The 20662-nt window shown below is 31.6% G+C and overlaps 1 protein-coding gene and 2 long non-coding RNA genes across 4 annotated transcripts; 2 read left to right on the forward strand and 1 right to left on the reverse strand.

Moving 5' to 3' along the window:
- The first annotated feature begins 686 nt into the window (after positions 1-686).
- Positions 687-3415, forward strand: LOC110009722 (uncharacterized). Of its 2 annotated transcripts, none has more exons than XR_016319806.1 (2): positions 687-990; positions 1066-3415. It is a non-coding gene; the product is annotated as an uncharacterized LOC110009722 (long non-coding RNA). The 2 variants fall into 2 exon arrangements; XR_002284603.3 differs by having other exon boundaries at positions 1154-3415.
- LOC105636289 (uncharacterized) lies at positions 2358-6218 on the reverse strand. The gene is made up of 7 exons (XM_020680144.2): positions 4430-6218; positions 4224-4314; positions 3986-4143; positions 3814-3865; positions 3654-3727; positions 3477-3570; positions 2358-3354 (listed from the first exon to the last, which is right to left on the reverse strand). Exons 1-7 carry the CDS (start codon positions 6086-6088, stop codon positions 2543-2545), a joined length of 2940 nt encoding a protein of 979 aa, XP_020535803.1. The 5' UTR covers positions 6089-6218; the 3' UTR covers positions 2358-2542.
- A 2831-nt stretch (positions 6219-9049) lies between these two features.
- On the forward strand, positions 9050-19041 carry LOC149498456 (uncharacterized). The gene is made up of 7 exons (XR_016319805.1): positions 9050-9547; positions 9764-9901; positions 10593-10674; positions 11485-16870; positions 17087-17224; positions 17916-17997; positions 18808-19041. It is a non-coding gene; the product is annotated as an uncharacterized LOC149498456 (long non-coding RNA).
- The last annotated feature ends 1621 nt before the right edge of the window (positions 19042-20662 follow it).

Genomic DNA, 20662 nt, shown 5'->3' on the forward strand with positions numbered 1-20662 from the left:
TTTATTTTAAATGTTTAGACGGTTAGATATTAGCTGATAGTAAATAGTTGTTTATATAGGAGTTTAAAATAAAAGTGTTCGGTAAAAATAAGTGTTTACCGAAAAAAAAAATGGCAAAATCATCAAGAACAAGGTAAAAATAAGTAATGAACATAGATATCATAAAAAATTTATAAAACTCTAAACATTAACAATGATATTATTTATGAAATACTATTTCAAATTCTAAACATTAGGATAAATGTAATATTACCGAACACAATAATTAATTAAAACAGTATTTTAACTCAATCAAAATACTAAACATTGGTCCAGATGCTATTGTACAACATAGCTATATTCGTACATCATTGTCATCGCTTACACAGTACAAGCTTGAAATAAGGTCGTTCTTCATTGTTTAAGACAAAGGCCAAACTAGATAAAACTGAAGTAAATCTTTTTTATTTCCTTGAAAAAAGTTATTTTTTTTATTTGACCCTCTAAATTTCTAAAATTTTTTTTATGGCTCCGCCACTAATATGTATTATTATTTACCTAATAACTAATTGCTAACATTCCTTTTTCTTTTTTGGAATTTTCTTCAAGATATGAAATTGATAAATGATCTCCAAATTCTCTAATCTTCTAGTGACTTCAAACATGACTCAACAAACTCCTAACAACTAAAGACATTGGCAAAGCTTATGCCCTAACTAATTACTATCAACTTTTCAATTTCATTCAAAAAACATGAGCATAGCATTTCTAGCTCTTTCTTCCTTTAAAACAAAGCTCATTGCCTACCTTTTTCCCATTCACAAACACCATACCTTTTCACCTTTCTTTGTTTTATCTCCTCCCAATCTCCAACAATAACATTTAGCTCGCTAGCTAGCTTCACTGTTTTTTATTTGAATCTTCTTTTCAATGTTTTCTGAATCTTCTCTGTTTGGTTTAGTTGAGGATTTTGGTGGCTTTGGATTTCTTCGCTGCAGAGTTTTTTCACCGGTAATTCTTTTATTGTATTTTTTTGAATTTTATTATTTAACCTATGTTATTTTGTTGTATTTTTTCTTTTTACAGGTTCTGCCACATTAATTTTTATGTTCTTATTTTATTAGATATCAAAAGAAAATTAAGTTATTTATTTTTTCAATTTGGGATTTGTCAGGCAATATTTTTATCACCTACAACTCCAATTGGAATCACAATTGAACTTGGTATATCCCATTCTAATGGTTATGAGGAGAATAGCCAAACAGCGTAATTGTTGAACAGTTTTAATTCAGCCTCAGCTGAAATTTTATACATATGGCATCGGTTGATCTTCATGCGACTGATTTTATGAAGTCAAAACAAGCTAATGGGAATATTCAACTTCGAGTTAATCTTTTTCTTTTTCTTTTTGGTTGGTTTTTTCTTAATATAATTTTTCAACCACAAAATTTCATTAATTAGATTTTATTTTACAATCTTTTGCTTTCTTCTACTACTCATTTCACTTGCCTTTGGACTTGAAGAAGAAAATAATGACAAATCTTGTTTTATTTTATTCTTTAGCTGCATTATTCCAAATGACAGTGGCTGTGATTTTATATTTTAGAGCAAAAGATTTGTCTTTAATTTCTTCCTCGGACATATTGTGCAAAGGCAACTGAAGAGAGTAGCAGCAGAAGAAAGCAAAAGACTGTAAAAAAAATCTATTGGAAATTTTCATGGTCAGAAAATTATATATTAAGAATTGTAAACGAGCACCACCAAGAAGAGAAAAACATTAACTCAAGTTTAAGTTTTCTATTGGCTTGTATTTTATGGGTTCGTAAAATCAGCACCAAAGAAGATTAACCAATGCCGTATATCAACATTTCAGCTGAGTCTGCATTAAAAACCCTTCAACAATTATAGCTTTGGGGCCATTCTCACCATAGCCTTAGAATTCGATACATCAATCTCGATTGCAATTCCTACTGGAGTTGTAAGTGAGAAAAATATTGCCCTAAATTTTGCATGGACAAACCCAAATTAAACAAATAAATAAATTATTTTTCTTTTGATATCTAATAAAATTATAACATAATGTATATGTATAATATTACCTGGCGCTTGTAGAGAATTGCCAGAAGCATTGATGGAAGCCAAAAGTAAATTTACATCATGATGGATCATCCACGATCCATTTCCATTTTTTTTTTTTTATTTGAAGAGAAATGTCTAATATTATCAAAACTGTTATATATTAATTCTTCATTTGTTTTGGAAATATATTAAATAAAGGAGACAAATAAAATAACTGTAATGTAATATAATCAAATGCATTCCTAATATGATGAAAATAAGAAATATTGCTGGGATTACAAAATTTCGGAGTGTACAAATTAGAAAAAAAGCAAAGTATTTAATTTACAAACTTTCCACAAACTTCTTTGGCATATACAATACACAGAATTGCTCATGTTGTTTGATTTTGACGCAGGAAAAGGGGAAATAAAACCATGTTAATTATGCTTCTATTTTCACTAATACAAACAAAAACCCAAAACAAAAACGTTTGCGAAATGTCTTAAAACAGGTTGGTTTGGCGGCCAATCCTACGTGGCAACCCAAAATTTTGGTAGGCTCGAATTTCACCCCCCAAAGTTGCTGTAACAATCACCATACCCCAAGCATTTGCTTGGATAGAATTATTTCCATGGCTACTATCAAACCATGACCAAGTGGAAGGCCAAGAAGAAGATGGACTTGGAGTAGCAGAAATAGCAGATGAATCGCCATGCCTCGCTGAAGAAGATACAGCAGAACTGAATGAGTCACCTATATTAGACTCTGACCGGGAAATCATGGATGGATCATCTTCCGGCGACGGAGTGCTCTCTACATTGTTATTGTTGTTGTTGTTGCCGCCGCTGCCGTTGCCGCTGCTGCTGCTGCCGTTTTTCTTCGGAAGCGGTGGCAATTGTTTTTTATTGTTTGTTGCTGGAGAAGGAGAAGGAGAAGGACAAGGACAAGCTTCTTCTTTAGGAGGTGAATCAGTTCCAGAATTTCTTCTGCCACTAACAGATCCGTCTTCTTTGGTTGGCGAAGAGCAAGAGGAAGGTGTTTGTGACGTAGAAGAACGTTTTGAGTTTCTTTTCGAATGGACTTGTGCAGGTGGAGGATCACCTTTTACAGTACCTGGCCATGGGATTGCTATTGATACTTCTCTGCATTGAAAGCTTTCGTGAGATCGAGAATTTATCATACTCTTCCCTTTTCCACTTCCTGCTCGCTCGTCTCTCTTCCACACAAAAACATTAGAATCTTCACTTGCACATATTACATATTTTCCATCTTTACTGAATGAAGCTGCAATTTGGCTATTAAGATTTCTGAAACCTGTATTTTTCCATTCCATTAGGATAATAACTTAATGACCCAATGCTCGTCTTTCCCAGAACTTATCAAATCCATAATATTAAAATGGAATTGTAAGAGAAACTCCCAATTTATATGCATACCTCTGAATTTATGGATGATTTCTGAACCTTCCAAGATCCGAATTCGAGAATCAGCAGAAGAAACAATAAATTCAGATGGATTGCCTGGGGAAAACTATTATAGATATAAACTTAGTCATTTGATCTGACCACAGAATAATATTAATCAAAACATGATAAAGGACTGTGAAATATTACCTGAAAACCAGTTATCTTTTTTGGTCGCTTCTTGTTTTGTAAATCTATCTGCTCAACTTGACTCAGTTTGCAATCTGAATCATGAAACTAAAAACATGAAAATCTTTGTGCATAAAATCAGGTCGAGAGAAAAAACAAAATTTAGCAGGCTAACTCATACCCTCAACGCTGTACATACGGCAATTCCCTTTATGCGAACCAATAAGTGCTCCCTTCAATTATCACAACATAAAAATTAATAAACATTAAAGCAACTTATAGCAGAACCAAATTTCTAGCAACAAATAAAGTGTTTGATGAAATGTCTAACAGAAAAATGAATATTTGTAAACCTGCCCATCCGGCGTGTAGCAAACAGCAGTGACCATTTCATGAAGATCAGTCCAATCCACAAGTTGCCTGTCAGGTATGTTCCAAATTCGAACCTTGTTATCGAGCGAACCACTTATGAAGAAGTTGTCATCCATGGGGTTGAATTGTATGCAGGTTACTGCAAGCAAAGGAGATTAGTGGAAAATGTAATATGTCTATAGACGCTGGTATATATGAGAGGTATTGGCATATCTTTACCATAATCATTGTGAGCAAACAACTTTAGACAGCTCTTCGTCTCCATGTCCCATAAACGAACAGTTTTGTCCATTGAAGACGAAAGAAGTAGCTGCAAATCCATAATAAAATATCTATGAATATGGAAGAGGCTAAGAAAAAGGCAGTTCTGAAGAGCAATTTCGAAATTAATGGTCCAATAACATCAAGAATGCTGAGATTGTAACCTGAGATCTGGACCAGGACAGGTCAAGGACATCATCAAGATGACCGTTGAAAGAGCATATCGGTTTCTCCGATAAGGAAAACACAGATTCTGGCACATGAACATATTCTGGAATAGGATTGATTTTTCTACTAGCGGAACCCTTCTTCTTCTTTTTCTTTTCAGAAGGGGTTGGTGTGACATCTCCTAGTGCCGGAGTAGATGAGAATGGATGAAACGGAGTCAAATTCCCTTCATTCAAGGACATAATTTCACATTCCTGAACTTCCCATATATGAATAGTCCTATCTTCACCACCACTAGCGAGAAATTTTGTGTCAGGACTAAACTTCATAGTCCATATTGAACCTTGATGAGCCTGAATCTCTTGACACAAATGCATAGCACTTAACTCCTTATGTGATTTCGCCACCTGCCTAACCTTCATCCATCCTGATGAAGATGCAGAAGAAGAATTATTCTTGCCTACTGATCCTGCTCCTGCTCCTCCAGGTTTTGATTCAGCCGTAGGCGAGTTATGCTCTTTATCAGCATTTCTTAATCCAGTTATGGACATAGAATGAGCAACACCTTTTATATTCTTCAAGATAGCTGCACCTCTTCTTTTGCTAAGTCTTAAACTTTTGGACAAATATGAATTAGCGCTAATTTTTCTATCATCATCACCAACCGTGTCTCTCTTCATTAATTCTTTAACAACTCTTGAATGTCCAACGCATGTTTCGAATTCTTCTATTGTCAATTGCTTTCCTGTTTGAAGATCACTTACTCTATTCCACGTTCCATCTTGTTCATACTCATTAATAATAAATTCTTTTCCTGTATCCAAATTCTTAATCAAGAAGAAAGCACCAAACCTGTTATCTGATAACATCGGCGTTAAGCCACCGTTCGGGCCAAGCGAACGTACGCTTCCTCCGTTCTGCGCCGAAGCTGTAACAGAATCTTTATATGGACAAGTTTTTGTATTTGACACAACTACCATTGATGATGATCTTTTAAGGCTTTGTTTGGCCATATTTCCTAAAAATTCTTCTTTTCTTTTTTTATCGCTCGAAAATGCCTTTATATTACTAGCAGACTTACAACGGACCAGCACACCCGGTACTGGCGCTGTTGAAACCTCCGGCGGTTTCACTTCTACGCCTGGACCGCTACTAACTTCAGGAGACGAGGCCTGTCCTTTTTCAACTTTGATGGAAATAGCGCGAGTCACCTCTTTACTGGCGACCCTAGCCAGCTCTTTCTCGTTCGATAAGCCCATTCCGGCAAGAAGACGTTTCCGGCGTTCCTTAATCGATCCAGGGGCGGCCATCCAGATGTTATATTCCGGCGACATTGCGGCTGCGGCTTCGGCTGCGTAGTTCCGGTATTCAGTTGTGGAAGCGCAGGAAATAGAGGAGGCTGCGTAGTTCCGGTATTCAGTGGTGGAAGCGCATGAAATAGAGGAGGCTGCATAGTTCCTGTATTCAGTGGTGGAAGCGCAGGAAAATGATGCGCGAGGGTCTTCGAATTCATCTTCGTCGTCGGAACCGGAGGAGCCGAGGTCGACAGGAACGGCGTTGGAGAGGCGATCACATGTTTCAAAAAAATGGTCATCGTCATCGTCGTGGTCGCCGAGGGCGTCCCAGTTCATTGTAAAGGTTTTCTTTCGCTCCATTTTGGCGCATGAGATGCGTAGTGCAGAACAGAACAGAACAGAACAGAACAATAAGGAAGAAAAGGAAAGAGAGAAAGTGTAGGTTTTGGCTTCGGTAGTGATTATGATTTTGGAATGGAACGGAAGAGAGGATACGTCGCAGCCGTTATGGGTTTGTGTTAATTGAAGAGTTTAAATTAAAAGAAAGGATAAGAAATGGTCAAAGGGGTCATTACATGTCTTCACGTCTCTAACCAATTATTTGCACGCACGAATATGCATTTCCTTACATGAAAGAAATTTATTATCTAAATAAACGCAACTATAAATTTAAATTTAAATTAGATATTTTATTATCTAAATATACATAATTTTCAACTTAAATTTTAAATTAACTTATCTATTTTTTATTAATTATTAACTATTTTGCTATTATTAAGGCTTAATATTTAGACAATAAAATTTTAAATACTATAAATAAATAATATTTAAATAAATAATAAAATAAGATATGAATTTTTGTAAATTTATAGTATAATAATTTAAAAAATTTAAATGATTATAATTCTTCCATATAATAATAAATTTATATAATCTTAAGTTTTATTTAAAATTTTAAATATATAATAACTTTTTATATGTAATAAATATTTTTCAGATTGATGAATCAAAATTTTAATAAAAGGCAACAAATAGTTAATTAATTCTATCGAAAATACATATTCTATTTGCTTTTATTATCTCATTTTGCGATGAAACGAAGTCTCAACTTATCTGGCTTTAAGATAAATTTTTACATATCCATCTATCTATATCTATAACGTGAGAATATGGGAGGAATAATGTAATTTTCAATATCACCCTTAATGAAATTTTAAATATATTGAAACAGTCTTAATCGTAGCTAATTCAAAAATTACATTTTATATCAATGAGTGTTTGAATGAGTGGTTCAGCACTCTTTTTCTTAAATGAGGTCGAGGATTCGATCCTCATGGATGGAGTAAATACTATGAGTGTTTGGATGGGTTGTTCGATACTCTTCTCCCTTAAATAAGGTCGAGAGTTAGATCCTCGTGAATTGAGTAAATATTAGCTGTGAGCACTTTACCCCTTTTTAGGCCTACCCGATGTGAGTAGAATTTAGTTCTAGCCCAGTAGGCTTGAGATATTGTGGTTAAGACGAAAAAAAATTACATTTTATTATTTGATTGGGTATAATTTTTAAAAATTATTTTTTAAATAAATACATATAGATAAAAAAAATATATACTCTTCTTTTTCTGTATGGTTGTAGGGAAAATTGAGGGTTTATTCGGCGAGAATAGAACATTTGTTCAATGTAATTTTTTTTATTGATCAATTAACTTATTTATTTATTTTAAATTTGCAATTTAGAAAAATAGAGTAACAAAATTAGATGCTAGCATTACTTGCTTTTTAATTTTCATTTATTGGCTTGGCTATAATTTTTTTTTTTTTTTGTGTATCAACATTAAATTTCAACTTGATTTTTAAAATTGAAATTGATAATTTTTTTAATATAATTTGTTTCTTGTTATATATTGAATTTCGAAAAAGGTTATATTCTTAATAACAATTTTTTTTAATTTTTATTTTCTTCTTTATTACTGAATTAATTTGTAACTACAATCACTTTAATTTAGTAAGGGATTTATATCTCTCTTATAATAAATAGATGACCTCTTGATGATTAAATATTTTTAGTTTTCTTAATATTTTTTCTATTATATTCTAAATCTGTTTAACTTGAAAAAATATAGTGTTTATAAAACTGGAAAGCAATTAGAACTATACAAGCTAATGAAACTACCTGCACTTTATTGCGGGCCTTGTCTTCAATATTTTTTCATTTTAAAGTTAATTTTATTTATATAATTATTAATTTTATTGATACGATTGTTATTTATTTTGTACTCAAATTTTTATATATTTTTTCATGGCAAAAGTATATTCATTTTTGTTTTAACATTTTTTATTATAAAAATTATTAAATTTTATACAAAAGATTCATTTTTATTCTTTTAGATTTTTGGAGTTTTTCTTTTCAAAGAAAAAACTGTTGGTATTTTAACTATCAAGAAATAAAAAAAAAAAAAATTAAGATTACTTATCATAATTTTCCCATGTATTTTACTTTTATCATTGAACAAATACATATAATATATAGAAATCCAAAAAAGTTAGTGCTAAGTAAGTATTTTAATTTGCTTAATATTATAGTTGCGAAGAAATACAAAATGCTAAATCAATTATTTGGTGAATTTGATAGTTTTTAAAATAAAATGCTACAAATTTTTAATTATATATCTTTAAAGTAAGTGTAGTGATATTTTAGACTTAAACTTATATCAAGTCAGTTTAATATATAAAAAAAATATTTCTAATTATCACAAATTTTAAACTTATAACGCTAAATATCGAAAAAGCAACTACGTGGCCATTGATGTTAGAATGACATTCAAATAAAATTGTGATGATAAAATGTTAAACATGAGTAGGGGCAAAATAGTAAAAATGGAAGCTAAAACATAGTTCATATGTTGTTGTTCTATAATGTGGCATTCCATCTGTTACTTGGTAGATGAATAATAACTTTTAGTATAGGAAAAAATGGCAAAATGGCAAAAGCATGAAAAAGTTCATGATTTTATAGGAATAACATTGTTCTATGAACAATGTTTTTGGGTTTCATTTTAGTATAGGTATAATATTTCTGTTTTGGGTCACTTTTAAAATTTCAAGAATTTACGTGTATATGTGTAATACCCCGAATTCTTATTTTCGAAACTTTTGAATTTTTATTAAATCAAAAATCAGAAATTTTAATCATGTGGACTGCAAGTATAAAATAGCCTCAATTCAAGCCCAAGTTTACGAAGTTGGGCTCAAGCCCAAAACACATTATCGAAATTTATCAAAAATATATATATATATATATATATATATATATATGATTATTAATATTAACATTAAGTAAATTGAAGGAATGTTATAGAACCTAACTAAAATAATCAAAATAAATTAAACCGGACCTAAAAATCAATTTAATTTGTCGAGAACCACACGAAGGATCCGAAAATCGATCGGAAAACTCGAAAAACCAAACGAAATGAGACCAAATCACTGAATCAGACCGAACCGGTTCGAATCGAACCGGATCGGCCCACTTTTCTTTTCTTTTCTTTTTCTTTCTTTTTCTTTTCTTTTCTTTTCTTCCTTCTCCTTCTCCAGTAGCGTGGCCTCCTCCTCCTCCTCCTCCTTCCTCTCCTTCGATCTCCTTCCTCCGGCCACCAAATTCAGCAAATGAATACTCTAAAAATATCTACTCAACGTGAGGAAGAAGATTATAGCTTAGATTTGAACTGAAATTGTGTCTATTTTGAAGGGGAAGAGCTTGAAGTTTTGGACACCTTTTTCCGACGATTCACGCCGTTTCAGGCAAGCCTTGGACACAAGGTGAGTACCAAATGACTCCTCTCTTCTTCCTCTTTCATTTGATGGCCTCCTCGTCGACTGTAATAGCCGGAATCGGAAAACCCAAAATGGGTATCACCGAACCTTTCCGCCCAATTTCCGGCCAACTGGTTCACACCCACCTTGATTTGAACACATATTAGTGATCCTCTCATCGAAACGAATAAAATGATGTATTGTTTGTCAATTTTGGTGAAGGTTAAATTTTCCGGCCACCGTGCACGGTGGCGGCGGCGGCGGTCCGGCGACCGGCCGGCGAGACTCCGGCGAGACTTCAAGGGACAGAATGCTCTCCTCTTCGTGCGGAACACGGAAATGAAATTTGATTTTAAATCGGTACACTCTAAAGCTTAATCCGCAATTTTTGAATAAATTCTGAATTAATTAATTAATGAACTTAATTAAGTATTTAAGTAAATTAAATTAAATATTATTAAATAGATTTTATGAATATTAATTATAACTATAAGGTTGGTACAAAAAAAAAAATATATTCCTAGCTAATAATAAATTTTAGGAATTTTATTAACAAATAAATAGTTATAGAACAATTAATTATAATGGATTATGTGAATTAAGTGACCGAATAAATGATGGATATGGCGGACGGGATTAGTGGATATGAATTTGCCCGATGGATGGGCTGTGTGTGTGGATTTGTGAAAATTTGAAAAAAATTTGGATAGTCCAGTTTATAGAGGAAATGCTGTCGAATTTTTAATAAAACACTTAATGAAGAATTAAATTAGTTATTCTTAAGAAGTAGTGACGACGAAAATTTGAGGTATTAAGAAATATTATACAATATTAGAATTATCATTATATAATATTTCTCACCGAATAATTAGAGATTTTATCTGAAGGTTATAAATTAGAATAGTTATTTATATAAATGAGAGAACCTAGATATATATATGCATATATAACAAGTGAATTAAATGACCGGTAGCCAAAGTAAATAAACGAATGTGAAATATAAGTTTTTGAATTAAAATTCTTATTTAGAATTTTCTTGTTTATTTTAAAGGCTTATAAAATACAAAATGCGAGGACAAAAGCTGGAAGCATGTGGCTAAAAAGGCAGTCCTTTTAAAGGACAATAAAGAACTGTGAGTAGTGTTAGATAACTAGCGTCATCCGCCTGCATTCATGCATTCACGGCTAAATGTTATCATGCATTATTTTGTTGAATTGCCATATTATGATGCACTATTCGTTGATATTAAAAATTGTTTGATTACTTGTGCTATGAATATACTGTGCCTTGTTTGTGTGGAATTGGGATGACGTGGACCACCATGGGTTTGTGAGGACGGTCTGTGATATGGATCCTGAATATGATATGATATGGAATTTGACCGTCGGCCGGGAAAATGGGAGATCGGCGCCCCCGTGTGCACCTGATGATATGGATTATATGGAAAACCACAGGATGGCTTCTTGTTGTTGCGCACCTGATAATCTAGATTTGATTGTAGCCCGCAGGGTGGCCTCCTGTTGTGAGCACTTGATGATCTAGATTGGATGGAGACCACCGGGTTGCCTCCTGTTGGTATGGAAAAGAAAAGAGAGAATGGAAAAACAATGAGAGGACTGGTCAGTGAGGATTAGACCAGTTGGCCGTATGGGGGATCGGCTCCCTGGTGCACATGTATGAGAGGGCGAGCCATGTGTGAGGACGGCTCGCTGGGGATTCAGGTGGTGCCATTGACTAATTTCCACGTGATGTGATTATATGAAGGTGATAATACTTGTGATTGCTGTTGTATTGCCATTTGTGTGACAAAGTGCATGATCATATAATTAAACGGTAACCGGATAAAAATATTTTAGCATCTGTGTGATTGTGTGGGGTGAGAGGGTTATCTAACCCTACTCATTGAGTTTGGCGCTCATCCCTGCCTACTATTTTTTTTCAGGTAATAGAAAGAAAGGAAAGCCCTATGGAGTTGAGACACTTATTGTAGAAGATTGTTAATGATAGAAATAACGATGTGAATGTAAAGGTAGAGTTCCGCAATTGTATTCCAGTTGGGTTGTAAACAAATAGTAAAAGTCCATATTAAATATATGAACTGCATTTTGGATGCATATGTATAAAATGTTAATGGGCCTGAATCCATAATTATGAATAGAAAGTGAGATTTAAATAAGTTAGGCTTACTACGGGCTTCGGGGGCCTTAAGCCCACCTAGGTCCTAGTGCCGGTCCGGTCCATGGAAATGGGTCGTGACAAAGTTGGTATCAGAGCATAAGTCGGGCCTTAGGAATCAATTGCGGAACATAGGAAATTAAATAGAGAGCTCCTATGTTGGGATCGGCCGTAACCAACAAAGGAGGTGTAGTCTGGATTGAATTCCATTTTAGTGCCGGTGGACGCATCGTGCACGAGGATGGAAGGAAATCTATATGAAACTTAGGATGAGAATTAAATGTATATAAGTAATAGTAAATCATAAAAAGGTCCGGGTAACTGACGTTTATAAAATAAACATTTCGAGTTTTGCTAAATCCCCTCCATCTATTTTGAAGCAGAAGATCAGTTAGAAATTGGTGTAATGGCCTGATCACCCAGTACACCATGATTCGACAAGAGACACTGCTTCAAAAAAAAAAAAAAAAAAAAAAAAATTGAAATTATTTAGAAAAGAATTCGGAGTTTTAAAGACAATAAGAAAGTAAATTTATTTGAACTATGATTTGAGAAACATGTTTTATTATTTGCTTATTGGAAATTGTTTTGAAGTTGCAATTAATTGCTTGGTTTTATTGTTTTGTCGGCATGTCAAAAAAAATTTATCTGATTTTAGAATTTAAATTATTTACAATGATTGCATGTTTGATTTATTTTATCATATTGTCTATCCCGAGGACTAAATTAGGCCTATAGAAATTAATATTGATAAATTAATAATAAATGGTATAGAATATGAATTTGAATTAAAATTTCAATTAAGATATAGATTAAATTCTAGAAATGTTACTGTTAGGGAATAAAAAGTGAAAATTGTAATGTACATTAAATTAAGGGTTAGCAAAAGAAGGATTTAGGACAAATAGTCATACTAGACAAGAAATCCTCAATTAACCAAGCGAAACTTAAGGATGTAAAGAGAAAATTTGTAACTTACTTAAGCATAACATTAAGGAGGATAGAGACTTATTGGAAAAATTAAATAGAGTTAGACGTGGAAACAATAATTTGTGTCTTAAAAAGTATTGATTGAGGTGAATCTCGACATATAGAATTTAAATAGAGCAATGAAATTAAAATAAAAGACAAAGGTAAACTAATTATGTGATTAAATATGAAGAAAATAATTTTTAACTGGATAGGTCATATTGAGGTGAGGCAGAATATAATAAGGAAATGGGTAAAACTTCCTTTGCACAACTAATATGAAGGGTAAGATTTTGGGTGTTTTAATATAGAATTAAAAGTAAAATTGGTTGGTAAATAATTGGGCAAAAGTTTGAATCGAAAATTTGATTAATATGGAAAAGATTGACTAATAGTTAATAGAAGTAATTACAAGCCATGAAATAATTATGAATCTTTTATAATAAAATGAGCAATTAGATTGAATCGATAATAGACTTATGGAACTAATGTGTAACTAAGGGATAGTTGGTATAATCTAAAATTTTATAAGGTGAAAGTGTAGTAAGTGTATTAGATATTATATAATTAAGATCCTAGCACATGTAGGATGCTTAAAGGGCTAGACTAAGTTCATAAATCTATTATAATAAAATGAATGTAGAAGATGATGAATAATGGGGAATGAATGGGGAAAGGAACGTGGATGCTGTAGGAAGCTTAATAAATTAAGGAAATTGGATGTATCTAGGTAGAGAGTTATGTAGAAAGGACTAATACCATTTATTAATCTAAGGTAATGATAAGAAACGTGTATAAAACCTGCTTTAAAGAATTAAGTACAAATTTAGATCGAGGTGCTAAAATAAAATAAAATAAAATAAAAGTTAATAAATTTGGAAGAGAATAAAGGTCAAAGATAACTCATAATGATGAAGTAGAGATAAAAAAAAAAAAAAAATTAGAATAAGAAATTCAAGAAATAATGACCTTACGACGGAATTAAATTTTGTGTAGAATAACGGTTTCACGCCATAGATTCATGTACCCAGCATTAAACTCTTTCAGGGATAGGACTTAAATGAGGTTGGGTACACTAAGGAGACATGAATGATAAAAGAAAGATTAAAATGAATCAAACAGCTAAAGAACTTGGATAGAACTAGGGGGATGTTAAATAATAGAAAAGCCAATGATGATCAATTAATTTATCTACTGTGAAATACTAGAATAAATAATTAGAAACAAATTGGGAAAGAAGTAAAATTCAGATGTAAGAAATATACATATATATATAAAAAAAAAATGATGATAAAATAAGTAACGAAATAAATAAAGATAAAATAATAATATAAATATAAATATAAATATAAATATAAATATAAATCACTACTGAAAATAACTTTTGGGAAAATTTAAGGTGTGGACCAATCTACTTGAGAGACTAGTAATAGCGAAAGGAATAGTAATGATGGAGATTAGAATATTCTTGGTTTAAGAGGATCATTTAGGGATGAAATATGTAACAGTAGACTGGAACTAGATGATTTAAGGATTGTCCTCGTGGAGATAGATAATTCATTTTTGTTAAATACCAAAAGGTTTTAGAAAATACAATGAGTGTTGATTTTCAAACTTTATAAAAATATTTTTTATACCACGATTGAGATTGGTTTAAAATAAAAGTAAATGCAAATTTCTATTAAAAGAATTTCAAGGTTTTGTGTGAGTGACATGCCGATGTTTTTAAAAGTTGGAAAGGAAAATTATTTTGAAAGTTTCTAAATAGTCAGTTACCCATAGGATGGTCAACCTAGGCTGTAGTTGTCAACTCATTAGTCGAATTTTGAATAAACAATTAATCTAATAATTTATAACGGTGAAACAATGTATAGTGGAAATATGAATAAATGAGGACTCTTAAGTTACTCAAAAATCTTTAGTAGACACATTTGATGAAATGCCTGATATGAGATAATTAGTGTTGTAGACTATTATTATAAATGAACTCATTAAAATGGAAATTTTCTCAAGAATAAGAAATACAAATCAAGAAAACTTAGAAATAGATACATTTAGAATTGAAAGTTTTAGTACTATACCTTTTTAACTGTAGTAAATTGTGACAAATCAGAACTAAAGAGATTTGATGTGAAAATTTAAATTTTCTGGTAATTTATGAGATCATAAGAAAAGTATTTAACTCTAGAGGATATTTTGGAGTTCAATGGAAATATGTGGCAATTAATTTCTTCAGGCTTTTCAATAAGTATAACAATTAATAAATTTAAATCCTTACAGAAAAGAGAATAAAAGAAGCTAGTGAAGTGAATCGTAAGGTAATGGATAAAAATTTTGACATGTCAGCGAAAGGAGGAAGGACCAGAACTCAGTCGAGGTCTAGATAATAATACCAGGTGGCAGTGTGCTAACCTGAGAAACTAGAAATGATAAGGTTACATGGATAAATTTAAGGAAATCATAAATACCTTGCTAGACATAAATAAGTAAGGATGAGATAAATAAATTGATACTATATTTTAAAACTTGGATGGAGAAATTTAACGATTAGCTTAAGTATTATAAGGGCTAATTAGGGCCTTGCTATCATTTCATAATTAAGGCATAAATTGAACTTTCATATGGAAATGAATAAATTATTTAGTTGACGCAGAGTTGGGTGAAAGAAATTGAGTTATTGATGTTTTCTTAATTGGTGTGATGTCGAAATTGTAAGAAAGCGTTAGATCGGGACTTAAGAAAATAATAAAGATTAGATTGAAACAATAGTAATCGGATAAGTCGTGAAAAAAAAAAAAAAAAAAAAAAAAAAAAAAAAAAAAAAAGAACTGATAGAGTGAGCTGGAATCACCCTGCGATATTATAAACAATGGGAATTACAAAAAAAAAAAAAAAAAAAAAAAAATTCTTAAAATTTTGGATTATAGTAATAGTTTTTCAACTTTGATTAAGCAAATATTTAGTCATAACATATGTAGATTAAATAAATCAAGTTTTATAATAAATAAATTAAATTTCAAATTTATTTTACATTATATATTTGGATTTCATAAAGGAATGCGTAATAAAATTTAATTTTCAAATGAAATTAAATAATCTTGGGGAACATAGATATATATATTAAGCATTTTATTGAAAAACTCGATTAATTATAAGATTTTTATTTAAAGAACGATTTTCTAAAGATTCCAATAGCCGAACGATGATAGTATTGAAGATTAATGTAATAAAACTCCTTATAAGCTTCAGCTAGGTGGTACTATGTAGCTTGAACGAAATTTTATTCTAAATATGATAATTGGCTGTAGAAGTACAACCCGAATACCCCACTCACTGCCTTTCCTCGATCTGTATTTTCGCTTTTGAGCTGTCTCCTTGGTAGTGGAAGCAATTTCTTGTGACTTTAAAATTCCCCATGCATCCATTCTTATTCTTTCCCACTAGATTCAATTCGAGGACGAATTGTCTTAAGGGGGGGAGATTGTAATACCCCGAATTCTTATTTTCGAAACTTTTGAATTTTTATTAAATCAAAAATCAGAAATTTTAATCATGTGGACTGCAAGTATAAAATAGCCTCAATTCAAGCCCAAGTTTACGAAGTTGGGCTCAAGCCCAAAACACATTATCGAAATTTATCAAAAATATATATATATATATATATATATATATATATATATGATTATTAATATTAACATTAAGTAAATTGAAGGAATGTTATAGAACCTAACTAAAATAATCAAAATAAATTAAACCGGACCTAAAAATCAATTTAATTTGTCGAGAACCACACGAAGGATCCGAAAATCGATCGGAAAACTCGAAAAACCAAACGAAATGAGACCAAATCACTGAATCAGACCGAACCGGTTCGAATCGAACCGGATCGGCCCACTTTTCTTTTCTTTTCTTTTTCTTTCTTTTTCTTTTCTTTTCTTTTCTTCCTTCTCCTTCTCCAGTAGCGTGGCCTCCTCCTCCTCCTCCTCCTTCCTCTCCTTCGATCTCCTTCCTCCGGCCACCAAATTCAGCAAATGAATACTCTAAAAATATCTACTCAACGTGAGGAAGAAGATTATAGCTTAGATTTGAACTGAAATTGTGTCTATTTTGAAGGGGAAGAGCTTGAAGTTTTGGACACCTTTTTCCGACGATTCACGCCGTTTCAGGCAAGCCTTGGACACAAGGTGAGTACCAAATGACTCCTCTCTTCTTCCTCTTTCATTTGATGGCCTCCTCGTCGACTGTAATAGCCGGAATCGGAAAACCCAAAATGGGTATCACCGAACCTTTCCGCCCAATTTCCGGCCAACTGGTTCACACCCACCTTGATTTGAACACATATTAGTGATCCTCTCATCGAAACGAATAAAATGATGTATTGTTTGTCAATTTTGGTGAAGGTTAAATTTTCCGGCCACCGTGCACGGTGGCGGCGGCGGCGGTCCGGCGACCGGCCGGCGAGACTCCGGCGAGACTTCAAGGGACAGAATGCTCTCCTCTTCGTGCGGAACACGGAAATGAAATTTGATTTTAAATCGGTACACTCTAAAGCTTAATCCGCAATTTTTGAATAAATTCTGAATTAATTAATTAATGAACTTAATTAAGTATTTAAGTAAATTAAATTAAATATTATTAAATAGATTTTATGAATATTAATTATAACTATAAGGTTGGTACAAAAAAAAAAATATATTCCTAGCTAATAATAAATTTTAGGAATTTTATTAACAAATAAATAGTTATAGAACAATTAATTATAATGGATTATGTGAATTAAGTGACCGAATAAATGATGGATATGGCGGACGGGATTAGTGGATATGAATTTGCCCGATGGATGGGCTGTGTGTGTGGATTTGTGAAAATTTGAAAAAAATTTGGATAGTCCAGTTTATAGAGGAAATGCTGTCGAATTTTTAATAAAACACTTAATGAAGAATTAAATTAGTTATTCTTAAGAAGTAGTGACGACGAAAATTTGAGGTATTAAGAAATATTATACAATATTAGAATTATCATTATATAATATTTCTCACCGAATAATTAGAGATTTTATCTGAAGGTTATAAATTAGAATAGTTATTTATATAAATGAGAGAACCTAGATATATATATGCATATATAACAAGTGAATTAAATGACCGGTAGCCAAAGTAAATAAACGAATGTGAAATATAAGTTTTTGAATTAAAATTCTTATTTAGAATTTTCTTGTTTATTTTAAAGGCTTATAAAATACAAAATGCGAGGACAAAAGCTGGAAGCATGTGGCTAAAAAGGCAGTCCTTTTAAAGGACAATAAAGAACTGTGAGTAGTGTTAGATAACTAGCGTCATCCGCCTGCATTCATGCATTCACGGCTAAATGTTATCATGCATTATTTTGTTGAATTGCCATATTATGATGCACTATTCGTTGATATTAAAAATTGTTTGATTACTTGTGCTATGAATATACTGTGCCTTGTTTGTGTGGAATTGGGATGACGTGGACCACCATGGGTTTGTGAGGACGGTCTGTGATATGGATCCTGAATATGATATGATATGGAATTTGACCGTCGGCCGGGAAAATGGGAGATCGGCGCCCCCGTGTGCACCTGATGATATGGATTATATGGAAAACCACAGGATGGCTTCTTGTTGTTGCGCACCTGATAATCTAGATTTGATTGTAGCCCGCAGGGTGGCCTCCTGTTGTGAGCACTTGATGATCTAGATTGGATGGAGACCACCGGGTTGCCTCCTGTTGGTATGGAAAAGAAAAGAGAGAATGGAAAAACAATGAGAGGACTGGTCAGTGAGGATTAGACCAGTTGGCCGTATGGGGGATCGGCTCCCTGGTGCACATGTATGAGAGGGCGAGCCATGTGTGAGGACGGCTCGCTGGGGATTCAGGTGGTGCCATTGACTAATTTCCACGTGATGTGATTATATGAAGGTGATAATACTTGTGATTGCTGTTGTATTGCCATTTGTGTGACAAAGTGCATGATCATATAATTAAACGGTAACCGGATAAAAATATTTTAGCATCTGTGTGATTGTGTGGGGTGAGAGGGTTATCTAACCCTACTCATTGAGTTTGGCGCTCATCCCTGCCTACTATTTTTTTTCAGGTAATAGAAAGAAAGGAAAGCCCTATGGAGTTGAGACACTTATTGTAGAAGATTGTTAATGATAGAAATAACGATGTGAATGTAAAGGTAGAGTTCCGCAATTGTATTCCAGTTGGGTTGTAAACAAATAGTAAAAGTCCATATTAAATATATGAACTGCATTTTGGATGCATATGTATAAAATGTTAATGGGCCTGAATCCATAATTATGAATAGAAAGTGAGATTTAAATAAGTTAGGCTTACTACGGGCTTCGGGGGCCTTAAGCCCACCTAGGTCCTAGTGCCGGTCCGGTCCATGGAAATGGGTCGTGACAATATGCATATATTTCTTTCTCTAATGCACTGGGTAAGTAATACTTCATAATAGCCAAAATAATTATCATTGTGAATTTATATTATCTGTTAATTTCTTTTCTTTATCAAAGTAAAAAATAATTTATTATTATTTTCATTATAGTTGTACATAGATATTAATTTGTGGTTGAGGGTAGTAGGTTGGAGATTGATGATGACTTGATTTTCTTTTTTGGGAACTTATTAAGGTTTTAATAATCTACATTATAAATTAGAGACTGAAGGACTAAGCACAGGGATTGAGTCTAATTTTATTTGAGATCACTATATTATAAATAAAATAGAATTAAATATATAAGAAGTAGCATTGCGATAAAGTCCAATACAAATTAAGCAATTGATTTATTTTAATCTAAACAAAAACTTATGCTTTAATATTATATAGATAAAAAGATTAAAAGAGTACAAATATATAACGATCACAGTCAATGTGCAAAGCGCGTCATAAAAAAAACTAGTACCATATATAAAAGTTGGAATAGGGGGGGAATAATGAGATTTTTTACATTATCCTTAATGAAATTTACAATGTTCTAAAGTACCCTTAACGACGGTCAATTAAAAAATTGCAGTTTATTAGTTGATTTGATATAATTTATAAAATTATTTTTTTAGCCAATCATGTATGGTCCGATTATCTTCTCGCTTATGTGAGAAGTGAGAGGTCTCGAGTTCGAATACTCTTGACCACAAAATTTTTCGCCAATTTGATTATTATGTAGCCCACAGTGTTATTTCGCCTAATCAGGCCTCCTAATGAATAAAAAAAATTTATTTTTTAAATAAATATATATAAATAATTAAGCATTTCAAAATTTTGAATTTTATTTTTATTAAATTTATTTTTAATGAATATATATGATAATGAGATATTTGAAAATTTTTTATATTTTATTTATTAAATTTTTAATTTTTTTGGAAAATATATATAAAAAAAGAAAGAAAATATTTTTTTTCTTTATGTTTGTATGATATGATTGAATATTTTTTTTAAAAAATAAATTTTCAAATAAAATATATGTAATATTTTATTTAGGAGAGAGTAAAAAAAATTAAAAAGTATATTATTTTTATTAATGTTTTTATTTTTTTATGTTTATAAGGTTTGATTGGGTAAATTTTTTAAAAAGTAAAAATTTTCAAATAGAATTTACATAGTTAAACTTGGATGGTAAACAATTGCAAATTTTAATTTTAAAAAAATAATATTTTATTAATATATTTATATATTTATATACACTGAAATGTTTTGTTTTTTTTTAGTTAGGCGAATTACCAATTTGATTATTGTGTAACCCACATTATTATTTCAGCCATCAGGCCTCCTAATAAATCAAAAAAATGATTTTTTTAATAAATACATAGATATAATTAAGTATTTCAAAATTTTAATTTTTATATTTATTATATTTATTTTTAATGAATATATATGATAATGAGATATTTGCAAATTTTTTATATTTCATTTATTAAATATTTAATTCTTTGAAGATATAGAT

The sequence above is a fragment of the Jatropha curcas genome, chromosome 2 (assembly GCF_041381405.1).
Source record: "Jatropha curcas cultivar XTBG-Jc1 chromosome 2, XTBG_Jcur_1.0, whole genome shotgun sequence".
NCBI lineage: Eukaryota > Viridiplantae > Streptophyta > Magnoliopsida > Malpighiales > Euphorbiaceae > Jatropha > Jatropha curcas.